We start from the raw sequence: 25,777 nt of genomic DNA on the forward strand, positions 1-25,777 counted from the left end.
AAAACCCGGATCTGTGTGGCAAAAAAGGAAGTGCTGGTGAGCCCCAATTGTATATACATGGTATCTTTCAACCACTACCATGAAGTGCATAGCATCACACACTACAACTGGTGATGTTCTGAATTGCTGTTTACAGGAGACAATTAATGTTTTGTTCTTTTTCTCCCAGTATAACTTTAACCTAAGAACCCTTTTCTTATTTTGAGGACAAAACTATTCTAAATGAAAATAGTGCATCCAACAATGGAAACAAGCCGCCAACCCTCTTGAATAGGTAAGAATCAGAGCAGGAGTGTTCAAAGTATGATCCTATTTTTACCTCTGAAACAGTGCAGGATCTGGGGAAAAGCATAGCAGGCAACACACATGGGGTCATGTAATGCAGCATAACAATTCTTTCATGCCCTTTAACAATTCCATTATGCTTTGGAACCAGTCTTGCAGACGTGGTATGCGCACTCTCCCCACTTCTTCACCCCAGCCATTAAACGGGAGGGGGTGGAATACCGAACACTACCGGACCCATGACAAACCTCTGTGGAATTTCACTCCTTATCTCCTCCTACCCGGAGAGCAATCCATTAACTGGTACTCCTTGAGTGCTCCTTTTCAGCCATTTGTACACCTAATCTATTCCACCACCTTTTAACCTGCATTTCTCCAGCTGACATATGGGAATGTCATGTTCAGGATATTGCTGTCAAAAGCCAAAAAGCTCACTTGTTTTGCATTTCCATCAACCAGTGGGCCCTATAAATAGCATTATCTTGACCTGCTCTGAGCAAGAACTGGGGAGCCAAAGTGTGCTGGAAGCAAGTCGAGAGTAGGCTGGGGAAACAAGAAAGGCTGTCAAGCACTCCTCAGGCTGCAGAATGCAGTTGGAGGCTGCAGCTCGGCTTGGTGGGTCAAAGATGTGCCTTAGCAAATGCAGACTGCAACCCTAGCCCTCCAATCTTGGGGTGGGTGGGTGGGAAACCTACCAGGTTCTGACAGATTATTCACAGCCCGATATGTGTATTCATAAGAGTTTTAGAATTGGAAGGGACCTCCAAGGGTCAACTAGTCCAACCCCCTACAATGCAGGAATCTCAACATGTGGTCCTCCATCCGGTTTGAAACCATACCTGACCATGCTTACCTTTGCAAAGGAGCTAGCTGTTTCATTGCTGCACCACTCAGATGCAAGGCTGACAGAGTTCAATGGGACTGACAACCTATTTTGTAGCCTAAATAGTAAGCATACTTACTGGGGTAAGCCCATCAACTGACCTTATGCCTGAGCAAATTTGAATTGAATCCAGATATATTTAGCACCATTTTAAAACACACACACGGCAACCAGCCAGTCACTTGAAAAATACCTCCAGGGCTGGCACACCTAGGCTGCCACACTTTGGGAAGGCCAACTAGGGCTGAAGAATGACTACCTGGAGCAGCTGCCTTCATTTATCTGCTTGTCCTCCCTGCTGGGCAGAGGGCTCTACATTGAGTGAGTAGGCAGGTGAGGGACGGTGGCTATTCCTTGGGTTTGGGAGCGAGTGATGGTGGCAAGGAGCTGTGCTGGCCTCTACTTGCCAAGCTTGCTGGATGTGTGAAGGATTTGGTCTACAAACATCTCACTTGCTCAGTCACCAACAGGGACATACCTAGGGGTTGGTTAGGTTGGCCAAGGTGCAAGGCCAAGAGGGCACAAAAATCACGCTTCTCCACTCTGGCTTGGAATGGCTAGGAGAGAAAGTAGCAAATGGAAGGAGGCACAGAGGCAGACAGAGGAGCCAACGGAGGAGGAGAAGGGAAGGCAGAGTAGACCCGAACTCCCGACCCCCCACATAACCATGGAGGAAGTCACTGGTGGAGAGCAAAAAGCGATGAAAATAAAACATTTTGAATTTCTGGTCCATGGTCTTGCCTGGCTTCAGAGGCTCCAAGACAGCTCCTTGCCAAGGGCACAAGGGAGCCTAGGTATGCCTCTGGCACCAACATGGTTGCATCAGCAGGGGAGGCAGCAGCCAAAGTGGTCTCTTCCCTTTGGGGAAGCTGCAGGATCCAATGCCAACTGTAGCTCCACCCAAAGAGATAGAGTGAGAAACAAATGAAGGCAGCAGCCCCTTGTCACACCTCCACTGCTTGTTGCCCGCTTGGGTGAGCAAAGGAGCCGCTACTTCCAATCGCTTGCCCTCTGACAAGGTGGGTCCAGCCCATAGCATGGCGACACCCGGCCTGCAGCTCCACTGCAGTGTCACCCACTTTGGCAAGTGAGTGGCAGGCAGAGGTCCCAGGGAAGCAGGTGCTGTCTCTACTTCAGGCCCCAATCCCAGTCGCTGCGCTGGCCAATGGAACACCTCTGATGCTCACTCACAGTGGCAGACTCTGGGCTTTAAAATTTCAACAGCACCCTGGGCAACACCAAAATCCCTCCCCCGCCTTCTTCTGTTTTAAGCCATTGTTGCAGCACCCTCTTGGCTCAGTGCCCAACCAACCGGTTTTGCTCTCCCAAATCCACCTCTGCCATTCACAGCAAGCTATGGAGGAGGCTTCAGGACCAGCCTAGTGGGCCCTTTGGGTCGGTGCAGCAGGAAGGATGTGAGGGGCAACCACCCAACACACTCCAGATGTCAAATGTGGGGGCTCAGACCCCTAACAAATGTGACATGAAGGCTGGCAACATCAACCCTGCTGTGTGGGCATCCCTTGCAGAAAACTGCAGTACCTGGAGACAGACAGGTTGTGGATCCACAGCAGTGACCAGAGGAGGAATGGCCGCTGGGAGGAGCACAGAGAGAAGAAATGCCATGGTGCACCTGCAGCAGCACAACCGGACGCCTTCATCTGCCCCAGCTGCAACGAAACATCTCTCTCCAGTATCAGTCTCTACAATCACAGCAGATGTTGTACCTCTCTGCCAATTTGACTTCATCCCCAAAGGCACACTCTTCCATTGTCTCTTGAGACAGATGGATGCCAACAACAAAAGACCCCAAACTTTTAGTATCTGAGTCACAGAACTGCAGAGTTGGAGGAGACCCAGGTCATTTGAGTCCCACCCCTGACTCTACCTCCTTGCTGTACTCAAACTATGGAAGAAGTCTGAGCAAAGCAGGGCTGGAAGGACATTGGAGAAGCTGTTCTTATATAAATATAAACCAAACCAGTTTTAACAAGGTGAAGTAGAAGAGGGATCCCACACAGCCACTAACACCAAGAAGCTGATACAACAGAGCCTTCCCCAACTCTTTCCTAGCTGCACTCAGGCTTTCTTTTAACCTGCCATTCCCCGCCCCCCATGTCGCCGCCCGAGGCGAAGGGTACTCTGCACGCGCTCAGAGAAGCTGAATGTTCTTTCCCCTGCAGGTAGGCAGGTAAGAGTGGGAAACAAACCGGGAAAAGGAAAACGGCGTATGTTAAGGCAAGACTAGAGCTGGCTGAAAACAGCCGCCCGATCAGCCACTCTGCGCAACGGCAGCCTCCCCGCCCGGCCCGCGGAGCCGGAGCAACTGGCCCGCTCGCCCGGCTGCCCGTCGCCGCGCTGGCCCCGCCCTCGGCCCCGCCCCCGCGCCGCCGGCCAATCCGGCTCGGCGGAGGGGGAGGGCCATGCAGGCTTTGCGCCCGCCCTCCCTGTGGGCTCATTGAGAGTTATATCAAGAAACCCAGTTCGGAGCGAGCGAGCGAGGGAGGAAGGGGAGAGCCAGCGAGCGGAGGAGGGAGCGCGCGCGCGCCGGAGACGGGAGGAGAAGAAGCCTGCGCCGCCCGCCTCGCCTCGCCAAGCAACAGCCCGCTCCGGGTCAGCCCGCCAGCCGGGCAAGGCGGGGGCTCTGCGGAAAGAAGTTGCGCGCTCAGTTTCCCGGCGGCGCGGGGCATGCCCTGATCCGGAGGAGCTGCGCGACGGGCGGGCTGCGCGGCCGCCTTGGCCGGGGCTGGGGAGGCGGCGGTGTCGCCTGCGCCGCCGCGAGAGGGATCGGCGTCGCTTTGATCAGCATCCTCCTCGTCATCCTCAGAGTAAGGAGGAAGAGCAAGTAAAGAAGGGAGGGGCGGAGCGGGAGAGCAGGTGGAGGGAGGACGAGAGAGACGCGCCGAGAGAAGCATGGCGAACCCGGACGGAACTGTGAATTTCTTCTCTGGAGTTGTGAATTTGCCACCGAGAAACAACACCTCTGCTCTGGAGGAGGAAGCGCCCGCCTTGCCGGCTGCTTGCTGATTCCCCTTCCACCTCTCCTCTGCCTCCAAAAAAGACGAATTTGGTGGCTACCTGGGTGCCCGATGCATTGTGCGGGGCTTTCTCTGTGTCTTGGTCCTGGGAGATCGGATCCTTCCTCGGCTGCTGCTGCTGCTGCAGTTCATCGGCACACGAAAAAGCGGCAACGTAAGTGCAAAGTTCCATATGCTTCTCTCTTTTTTTGGAAGGGGAGGCATTTTTTAAAAAATAAAATTGATTTTAATATATATTCCGACGGGAGGGGGGAATCTCCGCGTTGCTTTGGGTTTGAGTTTGCTGGCTCTGCAGCCCCTACCTGCCTGCATCAGTGTAATGGAAAGGATCACGGATATCAACGCGTAGCTTTTAATGCAGATGTCAGATCAGTGCTTCTGACCAAACTCTCGCCGCCTCCCCCTCCCCCAATCTTATAAGGGCGCCTGGAGCTTTATTTGCTCCCATAAGGGCATCTGAGCAGAAGTGTCTCTCTCTCTCTCTCTCTCTTTCTTAAGCAGCACTATTAGACTGCAGTATTTATGTGTGGCAGCTGCTGCTAATAACACATCCGGAGGGGCAGCCGAGTGTCACTGACTGCATCACCCCCCCCCCATACAACCCTCATAACAAAAAACAAACCAACCCCCAACAGCATATTTCTGCATTTTCTTTGTAAACATCTGGCTTGCTGCTTCTGAGTTGGTTCAAGGCTGCCTCCTCCCCAAATCTTCTGTTTATGTTGAAGTTGAACCTTCTCCGGCAGATGCAAGTCACATACACTGGCACACTGGAACATCTGGAAAAGGTGACATTTTGGTTGGCTCTGGGGAAGAAACTAGAGGTCCTGTTATTGTCTTCCTTAGTTAATAGAGATGGGAAGTAGCCAGAGAGCTACTGCAGAAGCAGCAGTGTGAGCAGTTTGTCTGAATCGTTAAGAGATCCTAGACCATCTTACAGCACTAGCCTAGGATAAAACACACAAGCAAGAGGAAGGGGAGGAAAATGTAGCTGGGTAATTTAATTGGGAGAAGGCAGGATGCACGATGCTTTAAATTGCAGTGGGCATACAATTCATGCTATGCATTTTTTAAAAAAGAACTTCCACTAAATTTTGGCGTGGAAGGAGAAAGCATTGCATGGTATGCTCAGTTCAGTGGACTGATTTGAACAAACATGTGTATGTGTGTGTGCATGAGAGAGAAGAAAACGGCTTCTCTCCCATCAATCTTGTAACTAGTTAATTTCATTCTGAATGTGTGGTATACTGGCACATTCATGGAGAGGAACTGCTTGCACACACAAACGAAAGGAAGGGAGAAAAGCAGGTGCCGGGTGTTTGTAAGTGTGCTGCAGAAACGTGGAGCAGGGCTTGGCAGTTGCATCTGGTGTCAGTTAAAATGAGTCAATAACACTTCTTTTTTATTGTTGTTGTTGTTGTGATTGTGTTGACAGTGGCTGTCTGGAAGCAAGAGCTCTGATGTGATGCATTCTGCAGTCCTCCCCTTGCGAACGAGGCAGCAGCATTCCATCGTGGAAACCTTGAAACCCTAAAACCCTGAGAAGGAGCTATAAACACATTATCATGGACCTGAGGGATTTTTACCTGTTGGCTGCCCTGATTGCCTGTTTAAGGCTGGATTCTGCTGTGGCTCAAGAACTTATTTACACCATCCGAGAGGAGCTACCGGAAAACGTCCCCATCGGGAACATACCAAAGGATCTGAACATTTCTCACATCAATGCCGCCACAGGAACCAGCGCCAGTCTTGTCTACAGACTGGTCTCCAAAGCAGGGGATGCCCCTTTGGTGAAAGTGTCCAGCACCACAGGGGAGATTTTTACCACCTCCAACAGAATCGACAGAGAGAGACTCTGTGCAGGAGCTGCCTATGCTGAAGAGGACGAGTGCTTCTTTGAGCTGGAGGTGGTGATTCTCCCCAACGACTTCTTTCGGCTGATCAAGATCAAAATAATTGTGAAGGATACCAATGACAATGCCCCCATGTTTCCCTCCCCTGTCATCAACATCTCCATACCTGAAAACACTCTGATCAACAGCCGCTTTCCGATCCCGTCAGCCACAGACCCCGACACTGGTTTCAATGGGGTGCAGCACTATGAACTTTTGAATGGGCAAAGTGTCTTTGGGCTGGATATCGTAGAAACTCCAGAAGGGGAGAAGTGGCCTCAGCTGATTGTGCAGCAGAACTTGGACAGGGAGCACAAAGATACCTATGTGATGAAAATCAAAGTCGAGGATGGAGGAACCCCCCAGAAATCCAGCACAGCTATCCTCCAGGTCACAGTAAGTGATGTCAATGACAACAGGCCGGTTTTTAAAGAGAGTCAGGTGGAGGTTCACATACCAGAGAATGCCCCTGTAGGTACCTCGGTCATTCAGCTGCATGCCACAGACGCAGATATAGGAAGCAATGCGGAAATCAGATATATTTTTGGTGCCCAGGTTGCTCCTGCAACTAAAAGACTCTTTGCTTTAAACAACACAACTGGGCTGGTGACAGTTCAGAGGGCCTTAGACCGAGAGGAAACTGCCATCCACAAGGTGACCGTGCTGGCCAGTGATGGTAGCTCTACACCTGCCCGGGCAACTGTTTCCATCAATGTGACTGATGTTAACGATAACCCCCCTAACATAGACCTCAGGTACATTATAAGTCCCATCAATGGCACAGTGTACTTATCTGAGAAAGACCCCATCAATACCAAGATTGCCCTAATTACAGTCTCAGATAAGGATACTGATGTGAATGGCAAAGTGATCTGTTTCATTGAGAGAGAAGTGCCATTCCACTTGAAGGCTGTTTATGACAACCAGTACTTGTTAGAGACCTCTTCCTTGCTGGACTATGAGGGCACCAAAGAATTCAGCTTTAAAATAGTTGCCTCCGATTCTGGCAAGCCCAGTTTGAACCAGACCGCCCTAGTAAGAGTTAAGCTGGAAGATGAAAATGACAACCCTCCAATTTTCAGCCAGCCTGTAATTGAGCTGTCCGTTTCCGAAAACAACCGCCGTGGTCTGTACTTAACAACTATTAGTGCCACAGATGAGGACAGTGGGAAAAATGCAGACATTGTTTATCAGCTTGGCCCCAACGCCTCCTTTTTTGATTTGGATCGAAAGACAGGGGTTTTGACAGCTTCCCGAGTCTTTGACAGAGAAGAGCAGGAGAGGTTCATTTTTACTGTTACAGCCCGAGACAATGGCACCCCTCCGTTGCAAAGTCAAGCTGCTGTAATCGTTACAGTATTGGATGAGAATGACAACAGTCCCAAATTTACTCATAACCATTTTCAGTTTTTTGTGTCGGAGAACTTACCAAAGTATAGCACCGTAGGAGTGATCACAGTGACTGATGCAGATGCAGGAGAAAATAAAGCTGTCACTCTTTCCATCCTGAATGACAATGAGAACTTTGTTCTGGATCCTTACTCTGGAGTTATAAAGTCCAACGTTTCTTTTGACCGAGAGCAGCAGAGTTCCTACACCTTTGACGTCAAGGCCATCGATGGAGGACAACCGCCTCGTTCTTCTACCGCAAAAGTCACTATAAATGTCATGGATGTTAATGACAACAGCCCTGTGGTCATCTACCCACCTTCAAATACTTCTTTCAAGCTGGTGCCTCTCTCTGCTATCCCTGGCTCTGTCGTGGCTGAAGTGTTTGCTGTTGACATTGACACAGGAATGAACGCTGAGCTGAAATATACAATTGTAAGTGGAAACAACAAAGGTTTGTTCCGTATTGATCCGGTGACGGGTAACATTACCCTGGAAGAAAAACCTACTCCTACTGATGTAGGGCTGCACCGATTAGTGGTCAATATCAGTGACCTGGGTTATCCTAAATCTCTGCATACCCTTGTCCTTGTGTTTTTGTACGTCAATGACACGGCTGGAAACGCCTCTTATATTTATGACTTGATCCGCAGGACTATGGAAACACCTTTGGACAGGAACATCGGGGACAGCAGCCAGCCTTATCAAAACGAGGACTACCTTACCATCATGATTGCTATTGTGGCAGGTGCCATGGTGGTCATTGTGGTGATCTTTGTCACTGTTCTGGTCCGCTGCCGCCACGCCTCCCGCTTCAAAGCTGCCCAAAGGAGCAAGCAAGGGGCCGAGTGGATGTCTCCCAATCAGGAGAACAAACAGAACAAGAAAAAGAAGCGGAAGAAAAGGAAGTCTCCCAAGAGTTCCCTGTTGAATTTTGTTACCATTGAGGAATCCAAACCGGAGGATGCCGTTCATGAACCTATCAATGGGACCATTAGCCTTCCAGCTGAGCTGGAGGAGCAAAGTATAGGAAGATTTGACTGGGGCACGGCCCCACCCACCACCTTTAAGCCTAACAGCCCTGATCTTGCTAAGCATTACAAATCTGCCTCTCCACAGTCCGCTTTCCATCTTAAGCCTGACACTCCCGTCTCGGTGAAAAAGCACCACGTGATTCAGGAACTCCCTTTGGACAACACCTTTGTTGGGGGTTGTGATACCCTTTCCAAACGCTCTTCCACTAGTTCAGATCACTTCAGTGCCTCAGAGTGCAGTTCCCAAGGAGGCTTCAAGACAAAGGGCCCCTTGCACACCAGACAGGTAAACGAGCACTTTTACTGGTCTATAAGTACTGCATACAAGTGCCCACTCAACCAGTACTAAAGTGCCAGGATATATTTTCTTTCACTGTAATTTTTGCTCAGTTATAATATGCATAGAGCAAAGCGGGGGAAATACCTGCCCCTTTAGTATCTCTCTGGGGCAGGACTATGCATTTTTAGAATGAATATGATGGTCCAAAGTTGTAAGTTGCCAACTTTTTTTGTTTTAGAAAGAGTGACATGCACACACTCACGTACAAGTTCATTCATGCATTCACACGGACACCTACCTACCTAGTCAGAGGTTAAAGACAATTGTGTGAAGTTTGTCAAGAACATCTTAGCATAGAGGTTTACTGAAGAAGAAAACATATTTTCCAGTCTCCCAATTTCAAAGGGAAAAATATATATCTACATATATATTGAACTTTTCAGGATTAAATGTGTTAGCTTCTGATAAAAGAAAAGTTGGTTACACACGAGGCTGGCTTAAGTTTCTTTTGTTTTTGTTTATTTCAAACTGATTTGGAACATTTGTAAGTTATTGTCGTTCAGGGGGTTAATTTTTGTCCTCACAAAGGCTCAAAGATTGTGTTGCACTGTGTTTGTTTGGCAGGCTATAACTAAGCTATCAGGAAGTCTTCCTCTGTTTTGAATTACAACGATTTTTGTTGTAAAGTAGTAAAGTTGTGTGTCTGTTAGACAAGAGGATTTTTGTTTTGTTTGTGTTTTGTTTTTTTTAAAAAAATGGCCAAAGTACACTTTCAGAACGAATGCATTTTGCTTTGAATAAAACATGAATTATGCAGAGAGAGAAATCACTCCATTGTAAATATGTTCTCATACTATAGTGCATAAGTGATCTGTCATTACTCATTTTTAAGCTGTGAAACATGCCATATGAAAAAAGGATTAGGATGTTAGGAAAATTCGTATTTCAACCAAATCCAGCATTAGGGTTTTTTTGGGGGGGTGGGGTGGGGGTATTGTTTCTTAGGTCCAATAATTCCTTGCTAATAAAGATTTAAATGCGGTGCTGTCTAATTCATTTCTCTGGTGCTTGTCTTTTGCCACTAGATTAGAATGTCAGGATCGGCCTGTAGATGGCACTAAGGTACTATGTGGCTTGGGGCTGGCTAGCTGCCAGTCCTGCAGCAGATAAGAAGTGGGGGAGGGAAGGTTCAAACTGGTACTAAAGCCAAAGAAACCTTTTATTTAATGACAGTCGCACTGAAGCGACCGGTAGTTAAGCTAGCGTGTTTTGCAGTGGCTCCTTAGCGCTTAGTTTTCACTGCATCAATTGTCTAAGGCTTTAGCTGTCAAGCACATATCGCTGTTGGCATTATATTCTCTTGCGTTTTGGTGGAATGTTTGGGCTGATCACAGGGGCCATAGTCAAGAGAACAGGACAAGATGCTTTTTAATAGGTTTGTGCCAGGAGAGGTGAATGGTGACCATTCTTTAGCTTGAGTCATTTCCCCAGCTGTATGTTATGCTTCTCAAAATTGTATCTTGACTTTTGGACGTATTTTGGATAACAAGGCACTGTATTTAAAGCCCACACTTAGGAAGTATCTTGTTGAAGTAATGGTCCCCAGAACACTCAATAAATCCCTTAAAAGACATTTGAGGGGGAAATCTTCACACAGATATCTCCTTCAGAAGTATTTCAAAGCATCTTAGGCTCCTAAAATAACATCCACAGTCATTTATGCACTTCCCTCCAGATAACAACAACAACAACAACAGAATCATGACACTCACCAACCGTTAAACCTCTGGATATCAGTAGAACTTGAGATTAGATTGTGCTCTCCCCCTCTTTATCATCTTTTATTTTTGTTACTCAGATTTCTCACATTATTTTGATGTTAAGCGCTTCTGTTCCACTTTAGTTTTCATTTCCTGGGCTCTGTTACAAGAATGAGTCTTAACTTCTTTCAGGAGTCAAATGGAGATTAAGATCACAAATCCAAACCGATTTACCTGGCAGAGCATGTAAGCACCACCCGAGAGACTCAAGGATTCAGGGTGAGGGAAAATTAAACGCAAAGTGTTCCTCTGTATCTTCTTTATTGTAAAAAAGAGAGAGGATAAACACTTGACTTAGAGTTTTAATTGCATCACAACTGTAAATGTGGATTTGCTATTTTTAATGATGCATAATTGGATTGTGATGAGGGATGGATAAGATCCAAAGTGATTCAGACAGCACCTTCTTTCACTGGTAGATCAGCAAGCTTTCAAATGGTACAGAACTCTTGCCTTATCAATAAATACAGTTCCAAATAAGGGTGCTCTCTAAGCTAGTGGGATCCTAAATGTTCTTTGTCAGCAGCAACTAGGCAACCTTCATTTTAACCAATGGAAAGGTGACCATATGGTTTGAGGTGTCGATACTTCCCAGTGAGTAGTTAAATGGATGTTGGTTTACACGTCAAGGCTTGATATGAACCCTAGATTCTCCGTTTCATAAAAGTTCTGTGCTGATATGCGATTAGAACCACCAGTATCAGGCTATAGATCAAAACTGGTACACTGTTACTGTGGTTTTCATTGAGTGTTGCAATTCATGATGCAAATCTCCACAGATAGTTTTGTTTTCAAAAGGTTTTGCTCAGGCCATACATCAGTTTATGGTTAGTAGTCCTAAAATACTGGCAAATAGCACAGTCCTCTTGAAGTGCACAAACCCCATTGAAATGAATGAAGAAACTATTGCATAACTCCTTTTAGTTCAATGGTGTTTCTGCGGGAGAACTTGGCATGTTTTATACATTGTTATCAAGAGAACGTCTTGGGTTGTTGGAGGGCAGCAGTAAGTGTCTTACTGCTTCATTATTATTCTTGATAGTTTCTATTTTGGTCATTAGGTGGCTAAATATGGGATGTAGCGCCATAGAAGAGTCTCCCAAGCAAACTTTGCAGAAGTGGAAGCTATAGAAGAAAACGGCTGCACTCTTGTGTGGATCAGGTTTATTTCACTCAGACTTGTGAGGGAGAATTCACCACCATAGATTGTGCTATATCTTTGCACCCACCTTTAAGTCAGCTGTATAGTAAAAAAATGGAGCAGTCCCAAAATCGGCTGTCATTTTTCAACAGTTGCTCTGTTAGGAATATGCAAGGACACACCCTTTGCCTGGGTTAAGCTCAACAACATAGCCCTGATTTAAGTAACCAGTCTTGAGTATAGCTAAAGACTAGGAGACAATGCAGTTTGTTTTGCTCTGAAGAACCTAACATTTGAAAATCATCCTTATTGTGAAGGGGGAAGATTTTTTTAGTACTGTTGGGTTTTATATTTTTTACCCCACATTCCTTTAAATAAGTCTTGCCTTGAAGCAGGCAGTGTTCAGGTTGTTAGTGATTCCACCTGAGCCTTGGTCTATTGGATTGTTGTAAATGAAAACATTTAAAAGAAAAGAAAAGCCCAGCCTAGAATCCTAGATGACATTGATTAATTTGAGGTAATGGACTGATCCTAAGATTTGCAAGACTGGCAAATAAATACTCAGGATAATGAATATTTAACAATAGAACTTCATGAGCTGCGATGGTTTATTATTATTATTATTATTATTATTATTATTATTATTATTATTAGAATATTATTCTGAATTCCTTAACAGAAATGTCAGCAAAGGTATTTAGAACTGGTATACCAATAATGTTAAATGCAAGTGTGTAAGTTTAAGAGCAGAACCTGTGGCCCTCAAGAGGCATGGGAGCTGCAAAGAATTCTGTTGTCATAAAGGAGAAGATTAATGCTTTGAGTAGACAAGGTCCTGAAGGATAGGTATTGCTGCCTTAGATGAAGCCGCACCAATTGGACACATTGGCTGTGGGGAAGAGACCAGAAGCATTTCCTTCCATTTCCATCTTAACCACAGTTTGTCAAGAATTGTTGTTAAGTTTTACATAAATTCTGCAAAATAACAGAAAGATGAACCAAGCTTTTCAGACTGGATAAGGCTAATCTGAACACTCTGATTTTAGTCCCATGGAAAGGCAAAACCATCTTGCAGGGCCTGAGATGGAATATTTCCCTTGATTTACGGCTCATGGGCAGTTGAGTGCAACTCCTCCAGGTTGCAAAGCAAGGATTCTAGCACGGAGCCACAATGATTAGGAACTGTATTAATTAGTCTTCATCATGTTTATTGGCACTAAGCCAACTGAGTATTGAGCAACGTTGTCTCTCATAAGATATGATGGGGTGCATATATATATATATATATATATATATATATGATAGAACCTTAAATAATTGTAGAGGAAACTATAAAATGAATATAGGGCTCCCTTAAGCAATGCAGAAAACTCCTGACAAGAAGCTAGTGCTGTAGTTAACTAAGCTAAGAAGGCACAATCCCCTCCCAGGTGGCTTGTTGTACTGTGATTTATTTCCTTATATTTACTATAAGAGCTGATAAACACCAACAAAACCTCTGTTAAGCATTCTCATAAAACTAAGATTGTAGGCAGAAAGAACAGTTGTGGGAAACCACAGTGGAACCGCATTGTGTAAAGAAGCAGGCCCACACGTTCCGTCAATCAAAACATTTTGGTTTCATGATTTTGCCTATTTGCTTATTTTATTTGTTTAGCAAAAGTTACATACCACTTGATTGTCGTAAAACCTCCCAAGCAGATTACATGGAATAATAAAACTTACAGTAAAAAAACAACAAAAAAATTAAAGAATGGATTTTTTTTAAAAAAAAAGATTAAAGCATTTCAGCGTCTACATGTCTGGATAGATAGGCTTGCCTAAACTAAATTTGTTTAAGTGGGGCCCAAAAATCTTACAGCAAAGACGCCTGCATGACTCGCATAGGCAGGACGTCCCAAGGTTGTCGGTGTTGCCACACTAAAAGGCTGATTTCTTACAGCCGTGGAACAACCATTATGTGGCAGCCACAACTGTTCCAGTTCCACAGTGTTTAGTGAAGAATGGCAAAAATATGTTCTTGCATTGTGTTGCAGGTGTGTGTGCATAAGACTGGGGCAATGCACTGCATTTTCAGTCTTGCCACAATTTTAAAACCTTACTCATTACTTCCATATAATATATATCTATGTGTGCGTGTGCGCACAAACACAGATATATATATATATATATATATATATATATATATATATATATGTGCAGGTAAGAAGTAAAGATTTTAAAATTGTGGTAAGACTGAAAATGCTGTACATTGCCCCATTCTTATATAACTTCTTTTTTAAAAAAAAGGTAGCAGGTTTTGTTCAGCTGTCTAAAGAAATTCATCTCTGAGCTGAGACCAAGCATGGAAAATGTCGGCTGAAAAGATTTTCTTTTTTTCTTTTTTTTTAAATGAAGTGAAAAGCATGTGAAAACAGGGGGTTGTAATGGAAATTGGAATATAACCTTAAGCGATAATACTACTTTCAATAGCAGCAGTAGAAATGCTAAGCAAGGCATTCAGTTTAAACTGCAAGAAGCTTCCTACTTCCCCTTTTTTTTTTTAATTCACTGGGGATTTTTTTATGCATGTGGTGGTTTTTCTGTTGTGTGTATGAATCATTAAGGTTTGTTTTTCCATTGAAGTGCAATGTATAACTTTCTTAAATCGCATCACATGTGTGTGTGTCAGGGGGAGGGAGTAAGATGCTAAGAGTTCAGCGCTATCAGAGTTTTGTAATAGAGTTCCTTTGTGTATAGGGACAAGGAAGGATCTTCTAGTTACCATTTCAGATTTTCATTTTCAAAGGATATATTTTTCTGGCACAGCAAAACCATATCAGCCACACTTTATTGACAGCAGTTTTATTGTAGCTGGAGGCTTTACAGTAAGCTGTTTATTGCTGTTCCCTAACTCAGTTGACAGCAATTGAGGAATTAATTTCCTTGCCCCCAGTGTGCTTTCTTGGGTATAAACAACAGATGTTTAAGATATGAAAACAGTGACCCATTTACATTTGACAACTTTTTAAATAAACAGTTCTACTTGGCCTAAAATTAAGCGGAAATTTGGTTTGGGGCAGAATGAGATCCAACATGTTCAACATTTTCTGGGACGAACTGTTTTCCTCAACAGCAAAACAGAATTCTAGGATTTAATATTTCTGTGAAAAGTGATGTTCATAGTTGATGTTTATATTTGCTATAGACAGACAGCTATTACCTCCCCTCCCTTTGTTGCCCTATCTTTCCCACAGCCAATTTTAGATCGTAAACACCTTGGGATCACCTATCATTTTCATGTTTTGCTTATGTATAATTATTAATAATAGGCAGAGATGCACCTAGGTATTTTTCATCTGGGAGTAAACGGCAATAATTCCTGTGTAATCCATTGATCACGTTGTTTCTTGCTCTGCATCTTTCTTTATGTATCAGTTACTTTTCAGCCTGCATAAACTGCAAACCCCAACAGAGTACATAGAGACACCATAGTAATTCATATAAGATGTAGCATCTATTATCCCCCAAAGATCTTTCCACACGGTAGTCAGAAGTATCCTCGTCCTTCAGACTCAAAGATCCCTCTGCTCCTTTGCTCCAGCGCAGTTGTTGATTCAGTCAATTCTCAGTGGGACAGGATAACACTGAGGACTACTTTATATGCTAACATTTCCTACTTAGAAATAATGCCTGTAAGATGAATCTCCACATATAGAAAACACGCATTTTTGTGATGCATGAAGTTTTTCCCTGCTGTTGCAAGCAAATAGATCAGGCAGCAACTAAGCACAATTGCCCAATTCCTACACTCAAGATGGAAATAGTACTTGAGGTGTATTTATTACACTCCTCTATGCATTACAGGACTTGAGCCCAAAGCAGCTAAAGTTAGTACCAACTAACAGCACAATCTTATGCATGTTTACTTGGAAGTAAGTCTTGCTTTCTTGGAAATGTGTTTATTATTTCAGCCTAAGGCAATCCTATGCTCCCTTACTTTGGAGTAAGTCCAGCGAACTAACACCAGTTAAACAGGCAGCAGTTTGGGCAGCATCTAAACCAATGGAATGACTTTGTATTGCCTGATGCCCAGTTGCTTTGATAGAACAACTATATTGGGTTGGATTGGGGAGCTCATGCATTTTCCTAGGTAAAGGTAAAGGTACCCTTGACCGTTAGGTGCTCTAAGGTTATTCTTGATTCATCAGACCAAACGATGTAGCCTAGCAGGCTTGTATTGTTTGTAACCAGGTGCATGACAAGCTTCCTGTTTTTGCAGCAAAATCAATAGCATTTTTGAACCATTGGAGGTCTACCTTATATGCTTCATGGGCTGCAGTTGGCATGATGAATTCTCATGTTACACTGGGCCATTGATTCTCATGTTACACTGGGCCATTTTTTTGCAAGTATTATGCATATTTCATAGTGTGTATGAACACTATAACTTGAGCTGGTCGCTTAGAAATGTCAGTTTCTGCATCTTGGGTTTTCACTTGGCATTGACAAAGATCAGCACAGTGGACACAGCAAACGACTTCTGGGTCACATTGCGCACTGTTCACATTCATTCAAACATGAGGGCAGTCTCTGGATTGGCAGTGCTTTTCTAAAAAGAAAAATAATGTGAAAAATAAGTATTTCTCCTTCAAACAATCTTGATTTCACAAAGTGGGGCATGCGTGAATTACTTTTTAAAATTTATGTGAGATTGTGTGTGTGTCCGGATGTGTGACTGTATTCAGATGTGAGTCACCTGATTAGTAGGCAAGGGATTCTACCTATATTTGAAATGTGAATTGGAATGCATGTCTTGAAGCACTGCGCTGTCTTAACGCTGTGCATGTACTTATGGTACCTTACTATACCTGGTTCAGGCCTAATGCATATACCAAAAAAACAGGGTCCATTGTATTCTTTTAATCGCAACATGCAGTAATGTGTACTGTATAGCAACACCGTCTTGTGAAATATAACTATTGCAACTAAAGTTATTTTGATGTCTAAAAGCTGGTTGCTCTGCAGCTTACCACTGAATTTCTTGAAACTTAAGTATTACACTATGCAATTTAATTGCATCACTGTACTTTCAAAGGAACCTAGGCACACCTTTTACTCAGTTGTGCACCATAGTTAAAAGCGGCAGCCAGTATTTCTATTCTAGCACCTAGTAACAGAAGGTTTCCTTAGAATCCTAACAATAAAAAGAAAAAAAGATTCAGTAGTAAATACAAGTAGCTGTGTTTTCAAGCAGTGACTTCTAATTATAATAGCCCCCCTTTCTGTGTTTCTGCAAGAAGAAAAGCAAAGGAACTTAGTACTGTTGAATCAGATCTACAAACACTGCCTGTTTATCACATATTTTGGGTTTGTCTGAAATTCCACTGTAGTGTGGCCTGAGATTCGAAAGTTAACTAAAGTAGTGCTGATTTGGAATAATGTTTTATTTGGAATGTGCACGCAGTATTGGCAGAGTGATTAAATAAATCTTTGTTAGGCTGCAATGCAGACAACAATAATAGAGGTTTTGGGGTCAGGGACCTCAGCTGAGAAAAGAGCTGACCAGCTCAAGTTCCTCCTGTGTGAGTATTCCGTCCTACATTCTCCCTTCTCCCTGTAGTACAGCAGTGCATTGTTAAGGTGGCCTGTTTTAGATTTTCTGCATGTACAGCAAGGAGGGAGGTTTTTCCTCACTGGAAGTATTTACTTACACAGAGCGCAGTCCAGCCAAAGTGCAGCATTCGTAAGTCCCATTAATTTCAATAGGTAAGTTAAGCCCATCTCCCTTAAGCTCTTTTCTGCTGCTTTTCTGCCCCCCCCCCACCCCAGAGCGTCATGCTCTGTTTCCATGCTATTGCTTTCTCCTGATTCCCCTTCACACACACATTCTCATTACTCTATTTTTCCCCTCTCAGAATTTACCTCCCCTCCCCAATTCCCACAAATGCTTTTCCTCCAAATTTCCCCTGAATGAACTGCTCCTTCCTCAGTTTCTCCCACCATATATTGTATTTTCTCAATCCCCAACGTCAATTGTCATCCCGCCTCCACGTCCCCAGTTAATTGCTTCCTCTACCCAGTTCCTATTTTCCCCCCCAGATTCCCTCCTTGATTAACAAATACCTTTTGAAAAATCATCTTGCTCGATTACAGTGAGTTTTATTAATAGAAGGTGATAATCAAAATTCCAGACAAAAGTGACACACAGTGTGATATGATCACAAGCAGTTAAGGGGTGGGGCTCCCTTTCCCAGAAATGACACAGAGTTTCAGCCCCCAGGAGATCCATTTTCTGAGAGACCCCCAAGATCTTCCATAGAGTCACTGAAATAATTTTGCCAGGGCACGCCAGTACTTATTTTAAGGAATGAGCAATGTGACAATCCCACCCCACCCATCTGCTATTAATGCATGTGTCAGATACCTGCCTTGGTAGCAGAGGAACCAGAAGATGGGCAAAACCATACATCTACAGCTGAGTGCATTTTCTTGTACGCACAACTGCAGCCAAGGGCAAAGCAAAAAACCACCATGGGAAGCTGCCTGTCTGATCTGAACAGTGAATACAGAAGTTGGTCCTTGCATTGCAGCTGCTATAATTTCTTCTAAAAGCAGTGTTTTTGAAGGTGCTGTGAGAACTGTGGAAAGACCTGTGGCTGATCAGTCCTTCTCAGCACTGCTGTACCTGGAAATTCATTCTCTCTCTCTCTCTCTCTCTCTCTCTCTCTCTCTCTCTGTCACACACACACACACAGAGAGAGAGAGGGGGAGTAAGAGAGAGAAGACAAATGAATATAGCAGGGTTGGGGAAATGCATGACTTCTTAGAAGTATAGGTATTCGAACAAATGCCTTAGCATTGTGTGAGTCTGATGGTCACCTCATCAGACATTTGTATTTGCGGTGTAATTCCTAAATATGAATTTGCCTTAGAAATCAGAGGCAGGAATGTGCCACTTCCCTTGTGAAATGTCATTAGACTTACCAACATCTTTCTTTTTAGCTTCCCATTCATGTCATCAAAAGCTCAAATTCTCTCTACATTTTGCTTTGGACAAAAGTGGAGATATAAAATAAGGGATATGTGAGTGGTGCCCTATCCTGACAATTCTGCTAGTCTTCTGAAACTCTCTTAGCTCCCTTTTTGCCCAAGCAGGAATCTGTACAGATTTGCCTTGACATTTTGCTTCAGGCAAGCAGCAACTCTAATATTTTCTTCCAAAATGCACAGGAGGAGGGAAAGATCTTCCTCCAGCGTCCGAGGCAATGTGCCGCTTCCTACCAGTGGCTGGGAATCATATGTTGCACTCAGGTCTGTCTTGCAGGCTTCCCATAGGCATCTTGCTGACCACTGTGATGAACAGGATGCTGGAACAGAGGCTGGTCCAGCAGGCTCTTCTCATCTATGCTTGAAATGAAAACCCTACACTTTACACAGGAGCATAGGAAGTTGTCAGACTCTCCATCTAGCCCAGTAGTGCACTGACAAAGGCTCGCTCAAGAGCTCCAGCATATAATCTAATACCTGATCCTTCCAAATGGAGGGAATTGAAACATCATGGAATCATAGAATTGTAGAGTTGAAAGGGAGCACAGAGAAGGAGAGTCCACCACAAACAGCTCAGTGGGAGATGGTCCCTCTTCTGGAACAGATGAGTCCGCCTGCCATTATTAACTAACGCAAGAGTTGTGCATTTTGCTCTTGGCTACAAAATCCGAAATGCTACATGAAAACCTGCCAGTTAATTTCTCTTCGCTTTTGCTCCAACACTTGATGGCAAACACCTAGACTTGTAAATTGGTTCTACTGAAAAAGCATTGGCCTTGTTGAGTTGGAATAGCTCAGCTGGTAGAGCATGAGGCTCTTAATTTCAAGGGTGTGAGTTTAATTCCCATGCTGGGCAAAAGATTCCTACATTGTAGGGGGTTGGACTAGATGACCCTTGGGACTAGATGACCCTTCCAACTTGATTCTATGAGGGTATATAACATCTGTACAGCGTAGCAGCAGGTTTATGCCTCGCCCCAACACTGCCCAGGTAATGTTAACATGGGATGCTCCATGAGGAGGCTCATAAACAAAGCTTGTGCTAGTCTCTCCCCTCAGACAGAAGCAGAAGGAGTACAAATCTGGTTTTCATGCATACAGACAGAGCCGTCTTTCCCATTGGTCTTAGTGGTTTGTTGCGCCAGGGCGCTGGCTCTCAGGGGCGCCCTAGTGAGTGGGGGAGCTGTGTGGCTTTGCCGGTAGCCTCCCCTTTCCCTGAACGCCCGCCAGCTGTGTCCTATGTGGCTGACGGGCGTGCAGCCTTCCCAGGCTGCCTTCTCGGGCCCCCCGATGCTGGAGAGCATGTCCACTAGCACATTTTCCAGTTGATCTCCGCCACCGTGCCAGGGCGGTGGGGGAGGCAGAAGACATTTTCCACTGCCCCCTCCCTTGTTTTGGAGTTGCCGGGGGGGGGGTGCCAGAGGGATCTTTGCACCACAGCGCTGGAGACAGCCCTGCATTCAGACCACTGTGTGGAATGTCCATATATCACATAAAAACCATATATGTGCTGACCTTTGGTTTCTACAGAAGGGTAGGTTTCCAGAACCTGTTCTTAACTTGTTTCAATTTCAAATGCTACTGGTGGCAGGAACAAATTTCAGTGGGTTGGTTCCAGATGTAGTTATGTTTAGAATACACCTATTAAAATCAGTGGGATAAATTAGTCATGATTAACTTAAATGGCATTGGTTTTCTGTGGGTCTCCTCTAAGGATGTCTATGTCTGGAACCAATCTGGTGCATGGGCAAGATTTGAAATTGCTTTCAGAATGTGACAACAGTAACCTGCAAATGTCTCTCATATTCAAGCTATCAGAATTCACCGTAGCAGGAGGTAGACTAGACGTCAGTTAAAAGCTATAGCAGTAGAACCTGTGTGTGTGTATTTATATATATATATATATATATATATATATATATATATATATATATATGAGAAACCAAGTGCCAGGGAAATAAATAAATAATCCCACATCTGCATCTGTCTAAGGATAGTAAACCTGGCCTGTTGAAATGTAATCTCTCATGTACTGTGGAGACAGACTTTTTTTCTATTTGAGATTTCATCAGGTTTTATTTCAAAAAGCTGTTAAGTCTGTCAAACATTTCAGTTTGAAAGAACGCTCCCACAATTTTTTTCTTTTGTTATTTGTATGCTACAAACGAAGCAGAATGTCAGTCACCAGAAATCCAGAATGAGGAGAGTGATATATGGTGCGTTTTTAGTTTCATTTTTAACACCCCCCCACACACCTTTTCTCCTGGTAACAGAGATTAATTTAAAAACTGACAAATAATAATATCGGAGTCCCCTTTCAGATGCTAATATAAATGTATTTTGGGGTAGGATGGGGGAGATTGCATCTGCAGCCTCCATCATGTTCATAATAAGATCTGAAAAGTGATGGTGTGCACCAAATTTCATGTGGGGAGGTCTTCTTCACGTGACCAGGGCCCAGGACCTCTGCTTTTGCAGGAAGAAGTGCTCATGAAATGTCTGAAAGGAACTTATAACATGGTTAAATATAGATGGTAGAGGAACTCTTTTCTCTACCCTTACAAATCCTCAGATGTTTTGCCCAAGCAGAAACCTCCAGGTTTAGAACGTTGGACTTTTAATGGGTACCATGTTTGGGGGCTGCAACAAGTGATGTTTGAGCTGTGTTCTGCAGAATCCTGCAGCTCCTTAGAAGCTTATCTGGGTTGTTTAGTGAAAAGATCAATAATGGATAATGTTCTCCAAACGCCTATTATTTGCCATCGCCTATTTCCCTTCATGCTTAACAGCACACACAGAATACAGGGTAGGTGAACTGAGGCTGCCATTGCTGCTTATTTGGGGCAGTAGTGGGACCCAGTAGGAATGGCCAGTGCTCTGTGTGAATTGAGAATGTGCTAGAACAGGGGTCAGCAACCTTTTTCAGCCGTGGGCCGGTCCACTGTCCCTCAGACCATGGGGTTGGCAGGACTATATTTTGAAAACAAATATGAACAAATTCCTATGCCCCACAAATAACCCAGAGATGCATTTTAAATATGTTAAAAACACGCTGATTCCTGGACCGTCCACGGGCCGGATTGGGAAGGCAATTGGGCCGCATCCGGCCCCCGGGCCTTAGGTTGCCTACCACTGTGCTAGAAGATGTGCCAGAATTTCTGCAACACAGAGAGGTTGTTCATTCAATAAACCAATGTGAATAGAGTTTGTGCAGGCAGAATACTATTCAATGGCAGCCTAAAAAACTTGTGTGACTATACTAGACAGGGGTGCAAATTCTATATTGTAATTTATTAAATTAATTTTTAATGAAGATATGTTTCCCTTTCCTTTTGGAAACCCTAGATAAGGTGGTTTGTTTGTTTGTTTTTAAAGTCAAAGACAGGCTTTGTAAAAGCAGTAGCCTAGGCAGAGTGTCATTGCTTCTGTGTTGTGGTTTCAGAGGGAAAGGAGAAGACTGGTGGTGTGTTCCTTTGGGCAGTAGCAACCAGCAAGAGGTTTTTTGCAGGAAGGCTTAAGGGCAAGTCCCGTCTATCTAAGCAGTAAAAAAGTAGAATTTCTCCAGCTGCTGTTTACTCTTAAAGGTTCACAAGTGGAAGGATGGTGTGTAGAACTGGGAGCTTAGCCTGGGCAAAGAAATCATAGCATTGAATATAGACAAGACTTGAGGAAAGGCCTTCAGAAAAGCTGCATGATTGTCTTTCCCAGTATTTTTCCCTAATTCATGTTTTCTATGCTGATCATTCCAAATGTCTGTATACACTCGGAAACTCAGACAAAATAAATGCATTGCAGAAGACGGTCATGTGTGGCATTCACTAACAAACACATACAGCATTGTGTGTCTGTGTTTTCCCAGATGTGTGAGCACAGAACAGTACAATTGGGCATTACCGCATTGACTAGATTGCAGTGAAATCAAAGCCCCTACAAATTCCACTGTTACCAAGCTTTGCTAATATCTAGGATTTGGCCTTCCTCTCTGCTTTAGCAGTTGATTAAGACATACTTTAATCCCTTGCAGGGCACTGAGAAACTAATGGCTTGTGGAGTATTTGGGTCTTTAAGCTTCCAGTGTGGATGGTATGAAAATGATGTCATTTGGCTGATGTTTAAATATATTTCTCCTTTAAATAGATGTTGCTGCTTCCTCTCTCTCCCTGCCCCCTTCCTCCCCCTTGCTTCCTTTTATCACCTCCCACTTAATTTCCCCGTGTGTATTTATTCTTGGTAAGAAGTATGTGTGACATGTATCGGAAATCTGGGATTTCCTCCCTTGTAAATATTATCACAGAGCAGAGAGAGACTGAGACAGCATTTGTGGGATCTGGTCTAGCACAGCTGAGCCCTAGAAATGCAGAGCACCGCAGCAAATCGGTATTGAAACAAAGCAAGTCACTTCTTTATATTTCAAACAGTTGGGAGCACTTGTATTTATAGAAATGGTTGCGGGAAAAGGCTTTCAAAGGCACAGGACAGCAAGTGCCACTTGCAGTTGTTGAATCAGCGATGCTAGCAAAGGAGTAAGGCAAAGGCAGAAGGTTGCATGGTGTGTGTTCAGGTAAAACACACATTGAAGTCAATGGGCTTCACAGGGAGATGAATCCCAGATGAAAGGTTCCAGGTTGTGTTTTTCAGTAAGGAATGAATAATGAGGAGGAGCGTTTTGGAAACTGAGTGAGGGGTTTGCTTCATAGACAGTATGGCAAAGCATCTCCTGCCTGGAGGCTTTTGGACGAAACTGTATTGGAGGCCTGAGGCTTGTAGCTTGTCTGTGGCCTGCAGGCCAGAAGAAGGAAGGCCCGGAGGGCTGGAGACAGAGTGCCTGCTTCCCAAGCCAATCTCCCTTGCCAGCAGTGAGACTTCAACTTCTTGTATGCAAGAGCTGTTGCTACAGATGCAGGGTGAGGAGAGGTGGGTAATGTGTCGTCCCTGCTGAGTCCTGGTCTTGTTGTGCAGCAGGGGCAGTGATCTACTTCAGGACACACCCAGAGTGGAGGGATAAATGAAGACATGAATTGGTGTCTGGAGGGTACAGCAAGACTTTTCAAAGTGAAGCGGGCACTACCTGGTCTCTGCTTGAGGAAGCAAACATGGGCAGGTACTGCAGTTACGCTGGACTGCCATGCAGTCTGACTGCTGCCTTCTTCCCTCCTGCAGTAGATTTTTCTGGAACAAAAAATGCCCCCTCACCCCACTGCATCACATTTCCAAAGTGTAAAGGGGCATTTTTGGAGACTTGGAGTGAGTTGGGATACATTTATTATATTTCTGAAGGTAACCTACTGAATGCCTCAAGGCTGCTACTGCTTATTGCAGCTCACCAACATTTGAACCCTTAGCCAGGAGGGCTCTTTTTATATCTTTGCTCAAATCTAGTCTATATTTGTCATATTTATGGAAATATGCAAAAGCCAGAAAAACGATCACTTTGAGAAGTCATTCCTCATGCCACTCTGGCAAAGGGCATAATCCATTGGCAATCCATAACAGGTGTGATGTTTCTTTGTGTTTTATGATTGAGGATTTATTGCTGGCAACCTTACAGACAAATCCCTAAGCAGCATCAAAGCAGGACTTTTGAAACCACAGGTCATTATAGCTTATTGGCATTTTACAGGGCGGATTATGATTTCAACAACTCAGCAGCATTATAAGCACAGAAAAGAAACATGAGATGCCGGTGGTTGAACCTGCGGAAAACTGAGGAGGAATCTGGGTGTCCTGCAGGTGTGATAGAACAAGGGTTGAGAGAACCTTTGGCACACAAGGCGTTGCTGTTCTCCAGCTGCCAGCATCCCAGGCCAATGGCTACGCTGGGCCATTGGAAGTTGCAGTTCAGCAGCGTCTAGGAGGCCAAAAGTCCCCCTATCACTATCAAGGGATAGGAAATAGCTACTGCCTTGTTCATGTGAGGTCATAATAACAAATCCTGGTGTGTTGAATTGACAGCAGCACAACTCTGACAATAACTTTGCTGAGCCAGCTATCCTGTGATGGTTGCAAAGAAGGATTCAGCTGATGGACAGCGAAGCATGGAAGTCCTAATGCTGTAGCAACCCCCAAGCACTGCACAATCAAAGAAACAGAAAACCAGAAGTCAGTATGGGGTGTGAGTGGGTGTGTCCATCATGAATTATTTTAAGACCAAAATATTGGGAAAATTTTACCGGAAACAGGTTCCTTAAAAATGTAGTACTTTCCCCTGATGTAGCAAGTTCTTGCTTGAAAAACGTTGGGAATGAGAATATTTTAAGAGCCTGTTTTTAGCACATTTTACATTTAAAACAGCACACACACACACACACCTTCTTCTGCATCCAGTGTTTTTGTTTCTGACTTCCTGCTTCTAATACAATTGCAGCCAGATTCCAGTAAGAATGTGCAGGACTGACTTGGCACAGTGAGCTGATGAGCAGGCTTGACACCTGTGCAAAGGGAGATCTGAAAACACTTCAGAGGCAAACTACCATATTCCCGGTGTCAGAGCCAGGCAAGGGCCACAGGTGACTGATATTTTGAGTATTATCTAGATGTGTGGGTTTAATGGCCTGAGCTGAGCCATGAGCTAGGTCTGGAGCATTGCACTGCAGTGTGCAAAGAGGACTTCTCTTTTGTTTGGGAAATGGCAGAAGGCCTGGCTTTTAATGACACAAGATCTTGCCAAACTGCTTGACCATTGCAGGGATCAGTTACTTGTTTCAGTGACTGAAACTGACTCTGAAGCCATCACACTGTAGGTGGTAGCTAAACTTAGGCTTTGTTGCAGCTCGATACAATTTATGGCACAAGTATGGCTTCCCCCCACTGTCTTTTTTAACAATGTTCCAAGTCACTTGGATAAAAAGTGACTAACAAATCTAACAAACAACGATAAATAATTATACATTTAAAACCAGCACCATAGCAGCAATGACAATGGCTAGTGGTTTCCCCCTTGCCCTGCTCCTTTCCAAGGATGGGTCCTTTCCATGGATCCACATGTG

The 25,777-nt window shown here is 44.2% G+C and overlaps 1 protein-coding gene across 11 annotated transcripts in view; it reads left to right on the forward strand.

Moving 5' to 3' along the window:
* Positions 1–3,876: 3,876 nt before the first annotated feature.
* Positions 3,877–25,777, forward strand: part of PCDH9 (protocadherin 9) — a 779,511-nt gene continuing 757,610 nt past the window's right edge. For 10 of the 11 annotated variants that reach the window (XM_079972449.1, XM_079972453.1, XM_079972454.1 and 7 more), the window contains exons 1-2: positions 3,877–4,360; positions 5,642–8,807. In XM_079972449.1, the coding sequence (XP_079828575.1) occupies positions 5,772–8,807 (3,036 nt within the window). In that variant the 5' untranslated portion in view covers positions 3,877–4,360; positions 5,642–5,771. The remainder of the gene's footprint in view (positions 4,361–5,641; positions 8,808–25,777) is intronic. The other variant, XM_079972458.1, reaches the window with a different exon arrangement.

This window comes from Podarcis cretensis, assembly GCF_951804945.1.
Source record: "Podarcis cretensis genome assembly, chromosome: 4".
NCBI lineage: Eukaryota > Metazoa > Chordata > Lepidosauria > Squamata > Lacertidae > Podarcis > Podarcis cretensis.